At 42.5% G+C, this 14,514-nt stretch overlaps 1 protein-coding gene across 1 annotated transcript in view; it reads left to right on the forward strand.

The window, feature by feature from the left end:
- Window positions 1-14,508, forward strand: part of LOC125917129 (uncharacterized) — a gene marked incomplete at its 3' end in the record, with an annotated part of 30,361 nt that extends 15,853 nt beyond the window's left edge. The window contains exon 6 of the mRNA XM_049623395.1: window positions 1,022-14,508. Coding sequence (XP_049479352.1) covers window positions 1,022-14,508 — 13,487 coding nt within the window. The remainder of the gene's footprint in view (window positions 1-1,021) is intronic.
- Between the last annotated feature and the right edge of the window lie 6 nt (window positions 14,509-14,514).

Below are 14,514 nucleotides of genomic sequence, written 5' to 3' on the forward strand. Positions count from 1 at the left end.
TAGAATATGTGGGTTTACCCTCAGAGCCATCACCTAAAGTCAAAGAATCAGTAGGGATAGTTCCAATGCCATCACATCAATCCATACATTCTCTAAAGGTAACTCCAATAACACCGGGGTCACCAATTGGAATGATCATAGCACCACAGTCACAAGCTGTAGAAACTCAGGATTTGACCTCAAGGCCAATATCTCAAGTCAAGGAACCTCTTGAGTTGACTCCTGGTTCATGGATTCAAGTGCTAGACCCTGTGGGGATGACTCCACAACCATATCATGAAGGCACAGAAACTATGGCATTAATCCCAGGGCCACCTCATCAAGTCATGGAATCTTCAAGGTTGACTCCACGGCTTCAAACCCTAGAATCTTCAGAGGTGAGCCCAAGGCAAAGCCATCAAATTACAGAAAATATGGGGTTGGCCTCTGACACATGGCTACAAATGAAGAAATCTGTAGAGTTAACACCATCACATCATCAAATAATGGAATCTTTAGGGACAGTCCCAAGGTCGCCGGGTCAAAGTACAGCATCTAAGGGAGTGAGCCAAAAGCCACTGCATCAAGTCACAGAACCTACAGCAAAGACTACTGCATCACTACTTCCAAGTGTAGAGTATTTGGGGGTGCAGCCAATGCCACAACTTAAGGTTGTGGATTCTGTGAAGTTATCCTCAGGATTGCAAAATGCAAAATCTGAGAAACTGACCTTGGGACCAAGAATGCAAAATATAAAATCTATAGATATAACCACAGGTTTAGTCCCACAAGTGGTAAAATATGGAGAGCTGATCCCAACTGTGAAGTCTATAGAATTGGTCCCAGAACTTCAACAGCAGACTGTAAAATCTGATGAGTTGGCCCCCATTCCACAGACGAAAAGTAGGAATTCTGTGCAGGTAGCCCCAGGGTCTCAGCTTCAAGGTGTGCAATCTATTCATTTAACCCTAGGAACACAACAACAAAGTGGAAAATCCACTGAGTTAGCCCCAGCACCACAGTTGCAAAATGGGAAATTGAAAGATTTGACCTCCAGTTCACAGTTGCAAGGTCTGGAATATGTTCATTTGGCCCTACCACCAGAGTTTCCAGATATAAAAGGTGTGGAGTTGACCCTAAGACAATTACAGAAAGATAGGAAATCTGTGGATTTGGCCCCCAAACCATGGTTACAAGATAAAAGATCTGAGGAGATAGTCCCGGTACTATTGCTTAAAGATGTGAAAATTCCTCAAATGGTAGAATGTAGAAGGTTGATTCCTGAAACACAGGTAGAAGATATGAAATATGAGGAACCAATCTCAGGGGCACACATTCAAGCAGTAAAATCTGTAGAGTTGAGCCTCAAGCCAAATCATCAAGCCACAGAACCTGAAGGATCTACCCCATGGCATCAACCTTTAGAATCTTTAGGAATGATTGTACAGCCAAGATATCCAGGAACAGAAGCAGAGTTGACTTCTGACAATTGTCACTACAGGAAAGAATCTGTGGAGTTGAAACAGTCATCTTTAGGAAATACTCCAGGACCATTGAGTCAAACTTCAGGATCTATTCAGATGAACTCAGTGCCATTACAAGGTACCCGTGAGACAATGCTCCAGGGTGTAAAAGCCTTGGAGACTCCAGTGTCTCAACACTTAATACAAGAATCTCCAGAGTTGGTATCAGGATCAGAGATGCAAGGTATGAACCCACAAATATTGAACCCAGAGTCCCAAGGTATGAAGTTTGTTCATTTGAATCTAGGACCATATTCAGAATTTACGAACTATAAGGAGTTGATCTCAGAACCACAATTTCAAAGTATGAAATATGTCCCATTGACCCCAGAACCACAGCCCAACAGTACAAAACCTGAGGAGTTGACTCTAGGTCCATTAATGCATGGTAATAAATTTGTGGATATAACTGCACCACTGGAAGAATCTAGGAGGTTAATTCCTGACACACACTTACATGAAGAATCAAGGAAACTGACCATGGAACCACATTTACAAGCAATTAAATCTGTGGGTCCAACTTCCAGACCATGGCATCAAGACACAGTATCTACAGAGTTAGCTTCTGAGATCTGGCCACAAGAGGAGGAATCAGTGAAGTTAATCCCACAGCAAGTCATGGAAACTGCTGAGATGATGGCCAGGCCACATTTTAAAAAAATTTCAGAGATGACTCCGGGGCCAGGCTATCAAGACACAGAAGCCATGAGGCTGACTTCTGAGGCATTAACACAAAAACCAACAGGTCAAGTTATAGAATCTGCAGGAATGACTCTAAAACCACATCTTCAAGTTACTGAGTCTTCAGAGATACCTCTAAGGTCAGAAAAGACAGAAACTATGGGGTTGGCATCGTTTCAAGTTGAAAACACCCAAGAGACAATGCCATATTTTAAAAAAGGATCTCTGGAATTTACTTTAGGACCAGGGATGCAATATGAGAAATCAGAGCCACCACTACAAAATTTGAAATCTGTGAAGTTAACCCCTGAGTCATCCCCATTAGTGGTAGGATCTAAACAATTTATCACAGGACCAAAACCACATGTTATGGAGTTGACCCCAGGGCCACAGCTCCAGGGAGTAAAGTCTATGCAGTTGGATCCAGAGCCACAATTACAAGACATGAAATATGTTAATTTAATCCAACAGCCAGCTACTACTGGAGTGGTAGAATTTGAGGAGCTGGTACAAGAACCAGTACTACAAAGTGTAGTATCAGAGGAATTGACTAAGGGGGCCCAGCCTCAAGGTGTGAAATTGACCCTAGGGCCACATTTGCAAAGTGTCAGATTTTCAGAGTTATCCCAAGGGCCACTTCTTCAAGGAGAAAAACCTATAGATTTAATTTCAGGGTCTCCACATCATGGTATGAAATGTGATGAACTGACCCCTGGTTCCCCAGTGCAAGAAATCAAATTATCTATCCCAGGACCAAAGCATCAAAATGTTATACCCATAAAATTGACTTCAAAACCACAAACTCCAGGTGTGAAATTTGTGGAACAAAACTCAGGACCATGCTTGCAAGATGTCAAGTTTTCTGATTTGACCTCAGAACCAAAGCGTCAAGGTTTCAAACATTTGCAGTGTATACCAGGAACACAGCTTCAAGATATGAAGTCTACAGGATTTGTAACAGAATCATCTTTGCAGTCAAGCCAAAGACCCTTGGGTGAAAATACAGAATCTCTTCTGTCTACTGAAGGACTACAGTTTCCTAGCATGAAATCCAATGAATTAACCTCAGAACTACAGTTGCAAGGTGTGAAATCTCAGGAACTAAACCTAGGGCCAAGGCAGCAAGAGGTCAAATTTTCTGAATTGACTTCAGGGCCAAAGCTTCAAGGTGTCAAATTTGGGAAGCAAACCCCAGGATCTAAGTTTCATGGTGTGAATTCTGTGGAGAAGACTCCAGAGTTAGGGTTTCAAGATTCTAAATTAGCAAAGATGTCACCAGGGCTGCAGGGTATAAAACAAGTGGGGCTTAACCCAGGGCCATGGCTACAAGATGTCAAATTTTGTGATCTGATATCAGGAACTCAACCTCACGGAGTGAAATCTTCAGAGTTAAACTTGGGACCACAACTACAATGTGTGAATTTTTTTGAGTTGACCCCAAAGCCAAAGATACAAGGAGTAAGATCTATGAGGTTCACCCCACAACCTGGAAAGCAAGTGGTCACGCCTGAGATGTTAGTACCAGAGACACTATTTCAAGGTGTAAAACATTTAGTGATAGACCAAATGTCAAGCTTTGAAGGTAACATTTCTTATAAATTTGTCTCAGAGCCACAGAAACCATATGCAAAACCTATGGAGTTGACTCCCGGGTCACAGTTGCCAAGTGTGAAATATTCTGAGTTGACTAGAAGACCAGAGTTACAAGGTATAAAATCTCCTAAATTGATCCAAGGACCACAGTTGCAAGATATAAAACCTGTGGAGTGGACCCCAATCTCAAAGCTTCGAGGTTTAAAATCTAAGGCACTAATCCCAGAACCACAGCTGGAAGATAGGAAATCTGAGGAGTTAACCCCAGGGCTGCATTTGGGAGGTATGAAATCTGTGCAAACACCAAAGCCACAAATGGGAGATGTCAAGTCTATGGTGTTAACCCCCGGGCCACAGGTGGAAGGTGTGAAACCAATGGAGCTGATCCCAGGCTCAAAACTTCAAGGTTTAAAATCTGAGTTGTTAATCTCAGAGTCAGAGCTGAAAGATATGAAGTCTGTGGCCTTAAAAGGTATGGAATCCATGTTGCTAACCTCCAGTCCACAGCTGGAAGGTGAGAAATCTGTGGAGATAACCTCAGGGGCTGAAATAGAAGATGTCAAATCTGTGAAAGATACCGCAAATAACAAGCTTCAAGGTGAGAAATCTGAGTTGACTATGCATGCAAAAACTCAAGAATTCAAAACTGTGGAGTTGGTCCCAAGAACACAGCTGCAAGATGTGAAAACTGTGGAATTGAAATTTGGGCCAAAGATGCAAGGTGAGAAATCTGTGTCTTTTGCACAAGGGCCATTGCTCCAAGGATCTGAACTGCAAGTTGTGAAACCTGAGGAATTGACTTTAGAGCCACAAACGCAAGATAAGGAACTTGTCGAGAGTACCCCATGTTTAAAGTATCAAAGTTTAAAATCTGTAGAGGAAACTCCAGATTTAGTGCTGCAATGTATAAAATCTGGGAAGTCGATCCCAAGGCCAAAAAAGCAGGAAGTAAAATCTGTGAATGTGACCAGAAGACCAAAGTTTCAAGGAGTAAAATCTGTGGATTTAGCCCCAAGGCAACAATTTCAAGGGATGGCACTTATGAATTTAACTTCTGGGCCAGAACGGCGTGGCGAGATATCTGTACTCTCACCAGAGCAGCAATGTATGAATTCAGAGCAATTGAAGAGAGGGTCTAAGTCAGAAGGTGAGATGTCTTTGGAATTAATTCCAGGGCTAAAATTTAAAGATGGAAAATTAGTAGACTTCAATTTTGAGTTACAGTTTGAAGGTATGAAACCATGTGAACTGACTCCAGAATCAAATATCCAAGGTTTAAAACCTAAAGAGTTTAAACCTGAACCACAGTTGCAAAGCATAGTATCTCCTGAGTTGATCCCAGGACCTCAGCTGCACCAAGTGAAACCCTCAGCATCAGCTTCAGAGCCACAACTCTGTGTAAAAACTGTTGAGTTAAAGCAAGAGCAACTGCTTGAAAGTATGAGATGTATTCAGTGGATACCAGGACCTAAGTTCCAAGCTGTGAAATCTGTAGATTTAAATCTTGGGTCACGATCTCAAGGTGCTAAATCCGGAGGGTTGAAATCTTCAGTACAGTTAAGAGATGTGAAGTCATCTGAATTGACTTTCGGGACAAAAACTCAAGGTGCAACATATGCAGATTTCAACCTTGGGCCACAGGTGCAGAATGTGAAAACTCCTGAGTTGTTCCCAGGACCACAGCTGCAAAAAGGGAAGACTTTGGCATCAACCTCAGAGCCACAGCTTCAAGATATAAAAACTATTGAGTTTAAACAAGAGCCACAGCTAGAAAGTATGAGATGTGTTCAGTGGATACCAGGACCTGAATTCCAAGCTGTGAAGTCTGTAGAGTTAAATCTTGGATTACAGTCTCAAGGTGTCAAGTCTGTAGAGTTGAAACCTTTAATACAGTTAAGAGATACAAAGTCATCTGCATTGACTCCAAGGCCAAAGCTCCAAGATACACCATCTTTAGCATCACTCCAGGAACATCAGCCTCAAGGTTTCGATTTGAAACCTTTTCTACAGGTTAGAAGTATGAAATCATGTGACCTGACATCAAGATCAAAGCTCTGTGGTATAAAATCTATGACACTGAAATCTAGGCTTTCCTTGCATGATAGGAAATCTACTAAATTGACTGCAGGACCAAAGCTTCAAGAAGTGAAACCCTTACAGTCATCCCCAGGAGCACAACCTCAAGGTGTCAAGTCTCTAGTGCTTACACAAGAGCCACAGCTTCCCGAGGTGAAATCTGGGGTATTAAGCCAAGGGTCACAATTACAAAGTGATAAAACTATAGAGTTGAACTCTCCACTACACTTGAAAAGTAGGAAGTCATCTGAATTGACTCTTCAGACAAAACTTCAAGGTGTGAAATCTGAGAATTTCAACTCTGGGTTACAGTGGCAAGGTCTAAAATCTTCTAAGTTGTCACCTGGGATAAAGTCCCACGATATGACATTTACTGAATTAAATCCAAGTTCACAATTGGAAGGTACAACATTTTCTAAACTGACTGTAGGGACAGAAATTCAAGGTACCAAATCTACAGATTTCAACCATGGACCATTGTTACAAGGTGTGAATTCTTCTGAAGGGACCTCAAAGACAAAACTTCAAAATGTAAAACATAAAGAAAGCAGCCCCAGTCCCCAGGTGCAAGTTGTGAAATCTTCTGACCTGATCCTGGGATCAAAGCTTCAAAATGTGAAATTGGTGTTCAACCCTGAGCCACAATTTCAAGGAGTGAATTGTTCTAAGTTACTCTCAGAAACAAAGTTTCAAGATGTGGAATCTGCAAAGTTCAAACCTGGGTCACAGTTGAGTGGTGTGAAATCTTCTGAATTGATACTAGGGACAAAGCTTCAAAAAGTGGAATCAGTGGATTTCAAGTCAGGCCCACAGTTTCAAGATACGAAATCTTCTAGGTTGATCATGGGTGTAAAGCTTCCAGATGTAAAATCTACGAATTCCAGGTCTGGGCCACAGTTGCAGGATGTGAAATCTCGGGTGATCACAAGGGAAAATCTTCAAGGAGTGAAATCTGTAGAATTGAAACCTAGTTCAAAGTTACAAGGTGAGAACTCTTCTGATATGACCCTGGGGAGGAAGTTTTCAGGTGTGAAATCCAGCCCAAAGTTACAAGATATAAAATGTTCAGAGCTGATTATGGGTATAAAGCTTCGAGATATAAAATCTACAGGGTCCAATTCTAGATCACACTTTCAAGGTATGAAATCTTCTGAAATGATCCCAGAGTCAAAGCTTCAAGAAGTGAAATCCTTTGGGTTCAACCATGGTCCAAAGCTACAAGGTGGGAAATCTGATTTAACCCAGAAGAGGAAGCTTCAAGGAGTGAAATCTGTGGAGTTCAACCCTAGACCACAGAGACGAGGTGAGAAATCTGATTTGACGCTAGAGTGGAGGCTTCAAGATTTGAAATCTGTTGAGTTAAAACCTGTTCCACAGTTACAAGGTGTGACATCTTCTGAGTTAACACCAGAAACAAAGCTTCAAAGTGGAGGATCTGTGGAATTCATCACCAGGCCCATGTGGCAAGATACGAAATCTCTTGAATTGAATCTAGGTACAAAGGTACAAGATGTGAAATCTTTGGGGTTCAAGTCAGCCCTACAGTTACAAAATAGGAAATTGTCTATGTTGACACCAGGGGCACACTTTCAAGGTATGAAATCTGTGGAATTCAACCCTGGGGCAAAGTTGCAAGGTGCAAAATCTCCTGAGTCCATAAAGCTTCAAATAGTGAAAACTACAGAAGTCAATCATGACCCAGAATTTCGGGTTGCAAACCCCTCTGAGTTAGCCTTGGAATCAAAGATTCACAGTGTGGTATCTTCTGAGTTCAGTGCTGGGAAGCAGTGGCAAGAAGAGAAATCATATAAGTTGAACCCACGGCCAGAGCTTCAAAGTGTAAAATTTATGGTATACAATCATGGACCACATTTGCAACATAGAAAATCTTCAGAATTATGCAAAGGGACACAGATTCAAGATGTGAAATCTATGGAATTCAATCCTGAGCAACAGTTGCAAGATGTGAAATCTTCTGAGCTGTGCCAGGGAACAAGTGTTCAAGGTATGCAGTCTTTCCAGTTCAATCCTGGGCCACAGTTACAAGTGATAAAATCTGAGTTGTGCAAAGACATGAAGCTTCCATATGAGCAATTTCCGGAATTCAATCATGAGCCTAAATTACAAGGTGGGAAATGCTCTGAGTTGAATCCAGGGCCACAGCTTCAGTGTATAAATGTTATGGCATTCAACACGGGGCCTCAATTGAAAGGTGTAAAATCTTTTGAGTTGAATCCTGGGCCAGAGCTTCAAGGTATAAAATCTAAGTTGTTCTGCCTTGGGCCACATTTGCAAGGTATGAATTCGTCTGCATTTATTTCAAAACCAAACCTTCAGTGTGTAAATGCTGTTGGATGCAACCCTGAGTCACACTTGCAAGGTGTAAACTCTTCTGAATTAACTTCAGTTTCAAAACTTCAAAGTAGGAAGTCTTCTGAGTTGAATTCAGGGACAGAGTTTCCAAGGGAGACATCTGTAGTGGTCAACCCTGGAATACGTTTGCAAGATTTGAAATCTGAACTGATTCCAGGGCCAAAGTTTCTAGGTGTAGCACCTATGGGATGCAACCCTGGGCCACAGATGAACTGTATAAATCCTTCTGAGTTGAATCCAGAGCCAAAATTACAATGTGTAAATTCTATGGGGTGCAAACTGGGGCCACCTTTGCAAAGTGTACCATCTTTTGAGTTGACTTCAGGGACAAAATGTCAAGGTATGGGATCTGAGGTGAATCCAGGGACCAAGAGTCACAGTGAGACATCTGTGGTGTTCAACCCTGAACCACATTTGCAATGTTTGAAATCTGAATTGATTCCCGGGCCAAAGTTTCTAGGTGTAGCACCTATGGGATGCAAACCTGGGCCACAGACAAACTGTGTAAATTCTTCTGAGTTGAATCCAGAGGCAAAATTACAATGTGTAAACGCTGTGGAGTACAAATTTGAGCCACCTTTGCAAGGTATACAATCCTTTGGGTTGACTTCAGAGATAAAATGTCAAGGTATGGGATCTTTTGATTTGAATCTGGGGTCAGAATTTCAAGGTATAAAATCTGTTTTGTTCAACCCTGTGCAACATTTACAAAATATGAAATGTGAATTGACTCCAGGGACAAAGTTTCCAGGTGTAACATCACAGGAGTTCAACTGTGGCCCACAGCTGCAAGGTGTGAATTCTTCTGATTTGAATTCAGGGTCAGAATTTCAGTGCATGAATTCTGTAAAGTTTAATCCAGGGCCACAGATGCAAAGCACAAAACCCTCTGAATTGAATCCTGGGTTAGAATCTCAAGGTACAAAATCTATTCTGTTCAACCCTGGACAATATTTGCAAGGTATAAAATCTTCTGAGTTAATACCAGGGGCAAAGTTTCCAGAAATCCAGTTTTGGGAGAATCACTGTGGGTCACAGCAACAAGTTGTGCAGTCAGTGTTCACTGTAGGCTCTCCGTTAAATGGTATGAAATCTGTCTTATTTTTACCAGAGCCATTGCTTGAAGATGTAAAATCTATGAAGATGAGCAAGGAGCCATTGCTTTGTGGTGCAAATTCTGTGAAACGGATTTCAGGCTCTGAGCTGCAGGACTTGAAATGTGAGATGTTTGCACGAGAGCCATGTTTTAAAATAATGAAATCTGTGGATTTAAATTCAGGGCCACATCCTCAAGGTATGAATTCTGAGGAGTTGCCCTCACACCTCAGGCAGCATAATGTGAGATCCGTGGTGTTTTCACCGCATTTTCAAGATGTGAAATCTTTGAAGTCAAACCCATTGCCACAGCCTCAAAGTGCTAATTCTTTAGGGTTGTCATCATGCCTCAGGTCACCATGTGTTAATTCTGAGGTCTTTGCACCAGAGTCATGTTTTCAAGATGTCAAATCTGTAGAGTTGACACCAGGGTCCCAACAGCAAGGTATGAATTGCCAAGAGTTGACTTCAGGATGGCAAGGTATGAAATCAGTGGTGTTGGCACCAGAGCCAGTTAAGAAGTTCATACCAGGACCGATGTTGGCTAGTGTTAAATTTTCAAGTTTGTCTCCAGAATCACAGCAACAAGGTGAGAAATCTTTGGAGTTTACTCCAGAACCAAAGTTGCAAAGTATAAAACATGTGAAATTGTCTTCAGCATCTCTGCAACAAGATATAAAACCTGTAGAGTTACCACCAGGGTCACTGCTTCAAAGAACAAAATCTGAGGAGCTAACTCCAAAAAGAAGGTATCCAATCACAAACTCCTCTGAGATAATCCCTAGGCCAGAGCATCAGTTTGTAGAACATGTGGAGATGATCCCAACGCCAATTCATCAGGTCCCTAAATCTGTGAGTTTGATTTCAATACCAATTTATCACATCACAGAATCTTCAGCAATGGCACAAAGGTTGGCACACCAAGGCAAAGAAACCATAGAAAAATCTGTAGGGTTGACCCCAAAGCCAACAAGTAAAGCCATGGAATCTTCAGGATTCCTCCTTCATCAGCCTCTAGGGCTAGATCTCCAAGTACCAGAATCTGTTGATGTGACTCCAGTGCTAAGAAATCGAGGCTCTAAATCCTTAGAATTAACCCTAAAGGAAAGCTACCAAATCCCAAAAACTCTGGAGTTGCTCTCTCAGTCACAGACTCAAGTTAAGGATTTGGAGGAATTACATACAAGGCTACTGCAGCAAGCTGTAGGATCTGAAGAGATGACCCCAGAGCCCAAGCATCACACTACAGAAACTATGGGATTGACCTCCAAGGCAAGGCCAAAAAGGAAGGAATTCCTTGGAATGACCCCAAAGCCAATACGTAAAACCACTGGATATGCAGAGAGATTTCCAAGGCCCTATCCTCAAGCACTAGAACTTGTGGAGGTGATCTCTGAGAAAAGGCTGCAAAGGGAAGACTCTGAAGCATTGATTACACAGTCATTACATCATGTCCCAGGGTCTTCAGAGATGACACCAGGACTAGGATATCAAGTTCCTGAATCTATGGGTTTAACTTCTAAGCAACGGCTTCAAAGGGAGGAATCTTTAGAGTTGCCCCCAAAGCCGACAGATCAAGTTGCAGGATGTGCAGAATCTGTAAAGCTCATACCTGAGACATGGCAGCAAGGGGATGGATCAGTGGGATTATCATTGTCACAGAATCAAAGGATGAAATATTCAGAGATAGGTCCAGGACTACAAGGTCGAATTTCAGAATATATGAGGATTAGTCCAAAGCCGCCAGATCAGGTCACAGAATCTACAAAGACACAGCTTCACGTTGCTCAAGGGGTAACCCCGGTAGTTCCCCAAAAAGTTATTGACTATGTGAAAGTGACTTCTGGGCCACCACCTCAAGTTGTGAAATCTGTAGCATTAACACCAGGGCCAATCTCTCAAAAGGTAGACTGCCTTGAGTTGACTCCAAAACTGCAAGATGTGAGATCTTCTGAGTTTACCTCAGGGCTATGGTTGCAGAATGTGAAATCTAAGAAATTAGCCACAGAGCCAACACACCAAATTTTGGAAACAATGAAGTTGACAGGGTTTCAAATCGTAAAGACTGTGTTAATCCCAGGGCCACCACTTCAAATTGTAAAATCTGAGGAATTAGCACCAGGACCAATTCCTCAGGTTGTAGAACCAATAGGAGTAGCCTTAGGGTCAGCGATTGAAGCACTGGATTGTTTGGATTTATTCCCAAGGCCACAGCTTCAAGAAATGGTAGAACCTGTAGAATTAACTCCAAGGCCAAATACTAAAGTGAAATCTGCAGAATTACTCTCACAGCCAACATCTCCATTTGAGAAACCTACAATGTTCACTCGTGAACAAGGGCTTCAGGCCATGAAATCAGTAGGGACAAAAATAGGGTCTTCTCAAATCAGGGAATCTGAGGATTTGAATCTAGGACAGGTATATCAGATTAGGGAATCTGAGGATTTTACATCAAGAGAGGAGTTACAAATAGATAATTATATCTCTAGATTTCTGTACAACTCTTCAAACTCACTTATCTCAAGCTCTGCCGAAACATCTGAATTAGGAAGCCTTTGGGATTTTGAGCTGCCGGAAGTATCAAGGACTTTGGATGTAAAAAACCTTGGGACAGATATTTTGGAGCCTGAAGAGTCCTTTATAGACTCTACTATGATACGGTCTTCAACCCTTACCTCGTCCCTTCATAATCAACCGTCTGATAAAATAACTAACATTGTAGAAACCCCACATTTTGAGATCCCAGGAGTGGGTGTCATATCTAAGGAGAGGACTAATAAGAAGCAGGTGGAAGAGCTAGAGAACTTACTCCACGACCTATCCCAACATCCACCACAAAGCTGGAGATCACCATCTAGGACGTTTCAGTCAGGATCGGGAACTCAAAGAGGCCTTACCTGGTCTGTCCTGGGGAGACAACAGAATGTCTGGGAGAATCACTCCTGGAGACAGCGACTACCTAGAAAATATCTTTCCAATATGCTAACGCTGGGGAATGTCTTGGGAGCCACTATGACAAGGAAGCTCTATTCTCGAACATCTTTAACAGAGAGAGCCACTGCAGATGTCTGTCAGTCTATTCAGAATTTATTTGGGGTTCCAGCTGAACTGATGAAATTTTCCCAGAGTTTGCTAGAGAAGGGTCGAGGTACTATCTCTCAGCCTTCAGTGGTCAAAAACTACATTCAAAGACATACTTCATGTCATGATCATGAGCAAAGAATGGCCTTAAAGATGTGGACACGTGGTTCCATGTCCTCTATAATACAGCAATACTCTGGGACTAGAATGAGAATAAAGAAAGTAAATTCAAAGCTCAATGATACATCCAAGGAAGTCATTCAGCCCATTCCTGCTTCATGTACAGGGGGCCAGCCTCCTGCCCCAGTAAAGTTAGAGTCCTCCTTCGATATAGTTTTCACTAGGAAAGATTCTGTTCCAGTGGGAGAGAGTGAGAACTCACAGAGTTATTCACAGACAAGGATTTTTGAATCCCAACACTCTCTCAAGCCAAGTTTTCTTCCCCAGGCCAAAACTGACTTCTCAGAACAGTTCCAGCTGTTACAAGATCTGCAGCTAAAAATAGCAGCAAAACTGTTAAGGAGTCAAATACCCCCAAATGTTCCTCCACCTCTAACTTCAGGTCTGGTTTTAAAATACCCTATCTGCCTACAATGTGGCCGATGTGCAGGATTTAGTTGCTGTCATAAATTACAGGGTACTCTTGGGCCTTACCTTCTTATTTATCCACAGCTCCACCTTGTAAGCACTCCTAAAGGCCATGGAGAGATTAGGTTGCATCTTGGCTTTAGGCTGCGAACTGGGAAAAGACCCCAAGTTTCAAAGTATCACAGAAGAGACAGACCCATCACACCAAGGAGTCCTATGTCACCATCACTAAGGAAAGCTAATGTCTACACTCGAGCTTCCAAGAGTCCTACTTCTACGATAGATTTCCAGTCTGGATCTTCCCAGGCTCCTGCTTCTCCTGTACAAGTGCACATCAGGCGAAGGCAGTATAGGAGCCCTGACCTAGTAGGAAAGACAGAAATTAGAGACTCTGGGCAATATGAATTTACTCAAGTTCACTCTTTACCAGATAGTGACTCTGAAGATGTTCAGGATGAAAAATGGGCTAAAAGGAGAACCCAAAAGACCCATGATTCAAAATATCCAATGAAAGGAACCAGAGGAGGCAGAACACAAAATGCAGAGTTCTACACAAATGGTAGAGCCATGACACAGAGTCCTTCTAGGGAATTACCAGCCCAGTTTACAAGGAAGAGGAATGGAGCATCTCAGACAATGACTGCCTCGTTGAAAAGACAACCTAAGAAATCCTCCCAACCCAAATTCATTCAACTGCTTTTTCAAGGCCTAAAGCAAGCATTCCAGATGGCACACAGAATTATGGCTTTTGTTGGGCAGAAGCCTGAGGACAGATCAAGGCCAGACCATTTGTGGTCAAGCAAAAACCAGCATCCAAAACGAAAAGCCAGAGACTATTACTTATCAAGAGATATCAAAAGTGACGGGATGCCAGTTGTCAAGCTAAAGCCAACAGACCTAACCACTAAGCAGGAGAGCACATTAAGGGAAGAAACAGAGCAACTCAGATCAGTTCAACAACCAAAATGGGATAGCTCTTTCAAACCTAGACATACCCAACTGCCCAAGCGCATAGTTTCCCAAAGAAGTACCACTTTCAAAACCACTTCAAGCAGACAGTCTATGGGTGTTGTTCAAAATGACAGTAGCAGCAGAGCTAAGAAAAACTTTGGCAGAAGTGAAATCTCCATCCAGGAGTCCAAGAACTCCAAATCGGGAACCAGAGTTCAGGACCGAGGGAGAATTCTACAAGATTCACTTAAGAGAAACTCACACAGTCACCTTAAAGAGAAACTGACACCCAAGAAACGAAACCACAAAAGCTTCTTAAGGCAGAGAACCCCATGTAATTCCTCTGAAAGGAGCCATGGTAGTCCCTCTCAGAGGAGCCATCACAGTCTCTCTCAAAGGGGCCACCAAAGTCCCTCTGAAAGGAGATGTCGTAGCCCTTCTGAGAGGAGCCATCGAAGTCCTTCTCAGAGAAGTCATCACAGTCTCTCCGGAAGGAGCCGTCAAAGTCCCTCTGAGAGGAGCCACCAAAGTCCTTCTCAGAGGAGCCATCGCAGTCTCTCCGGAAGGAGCCGTC

This window comes from Panthera uncia, unplaced genomic scaffold (assembly GCF_023721935.1).
Source record: "Panthera uncia isolate 11264 unplaced genomic scaffold, Puncia_PCG_1.0 HiC_scaffold_1510, whole genome shotgun sequence".
NCBI lineage: Eukaryota > Metazoa > Chordata > Mammalia > Carnivora > Felidae > Panthera > Panthera uncia.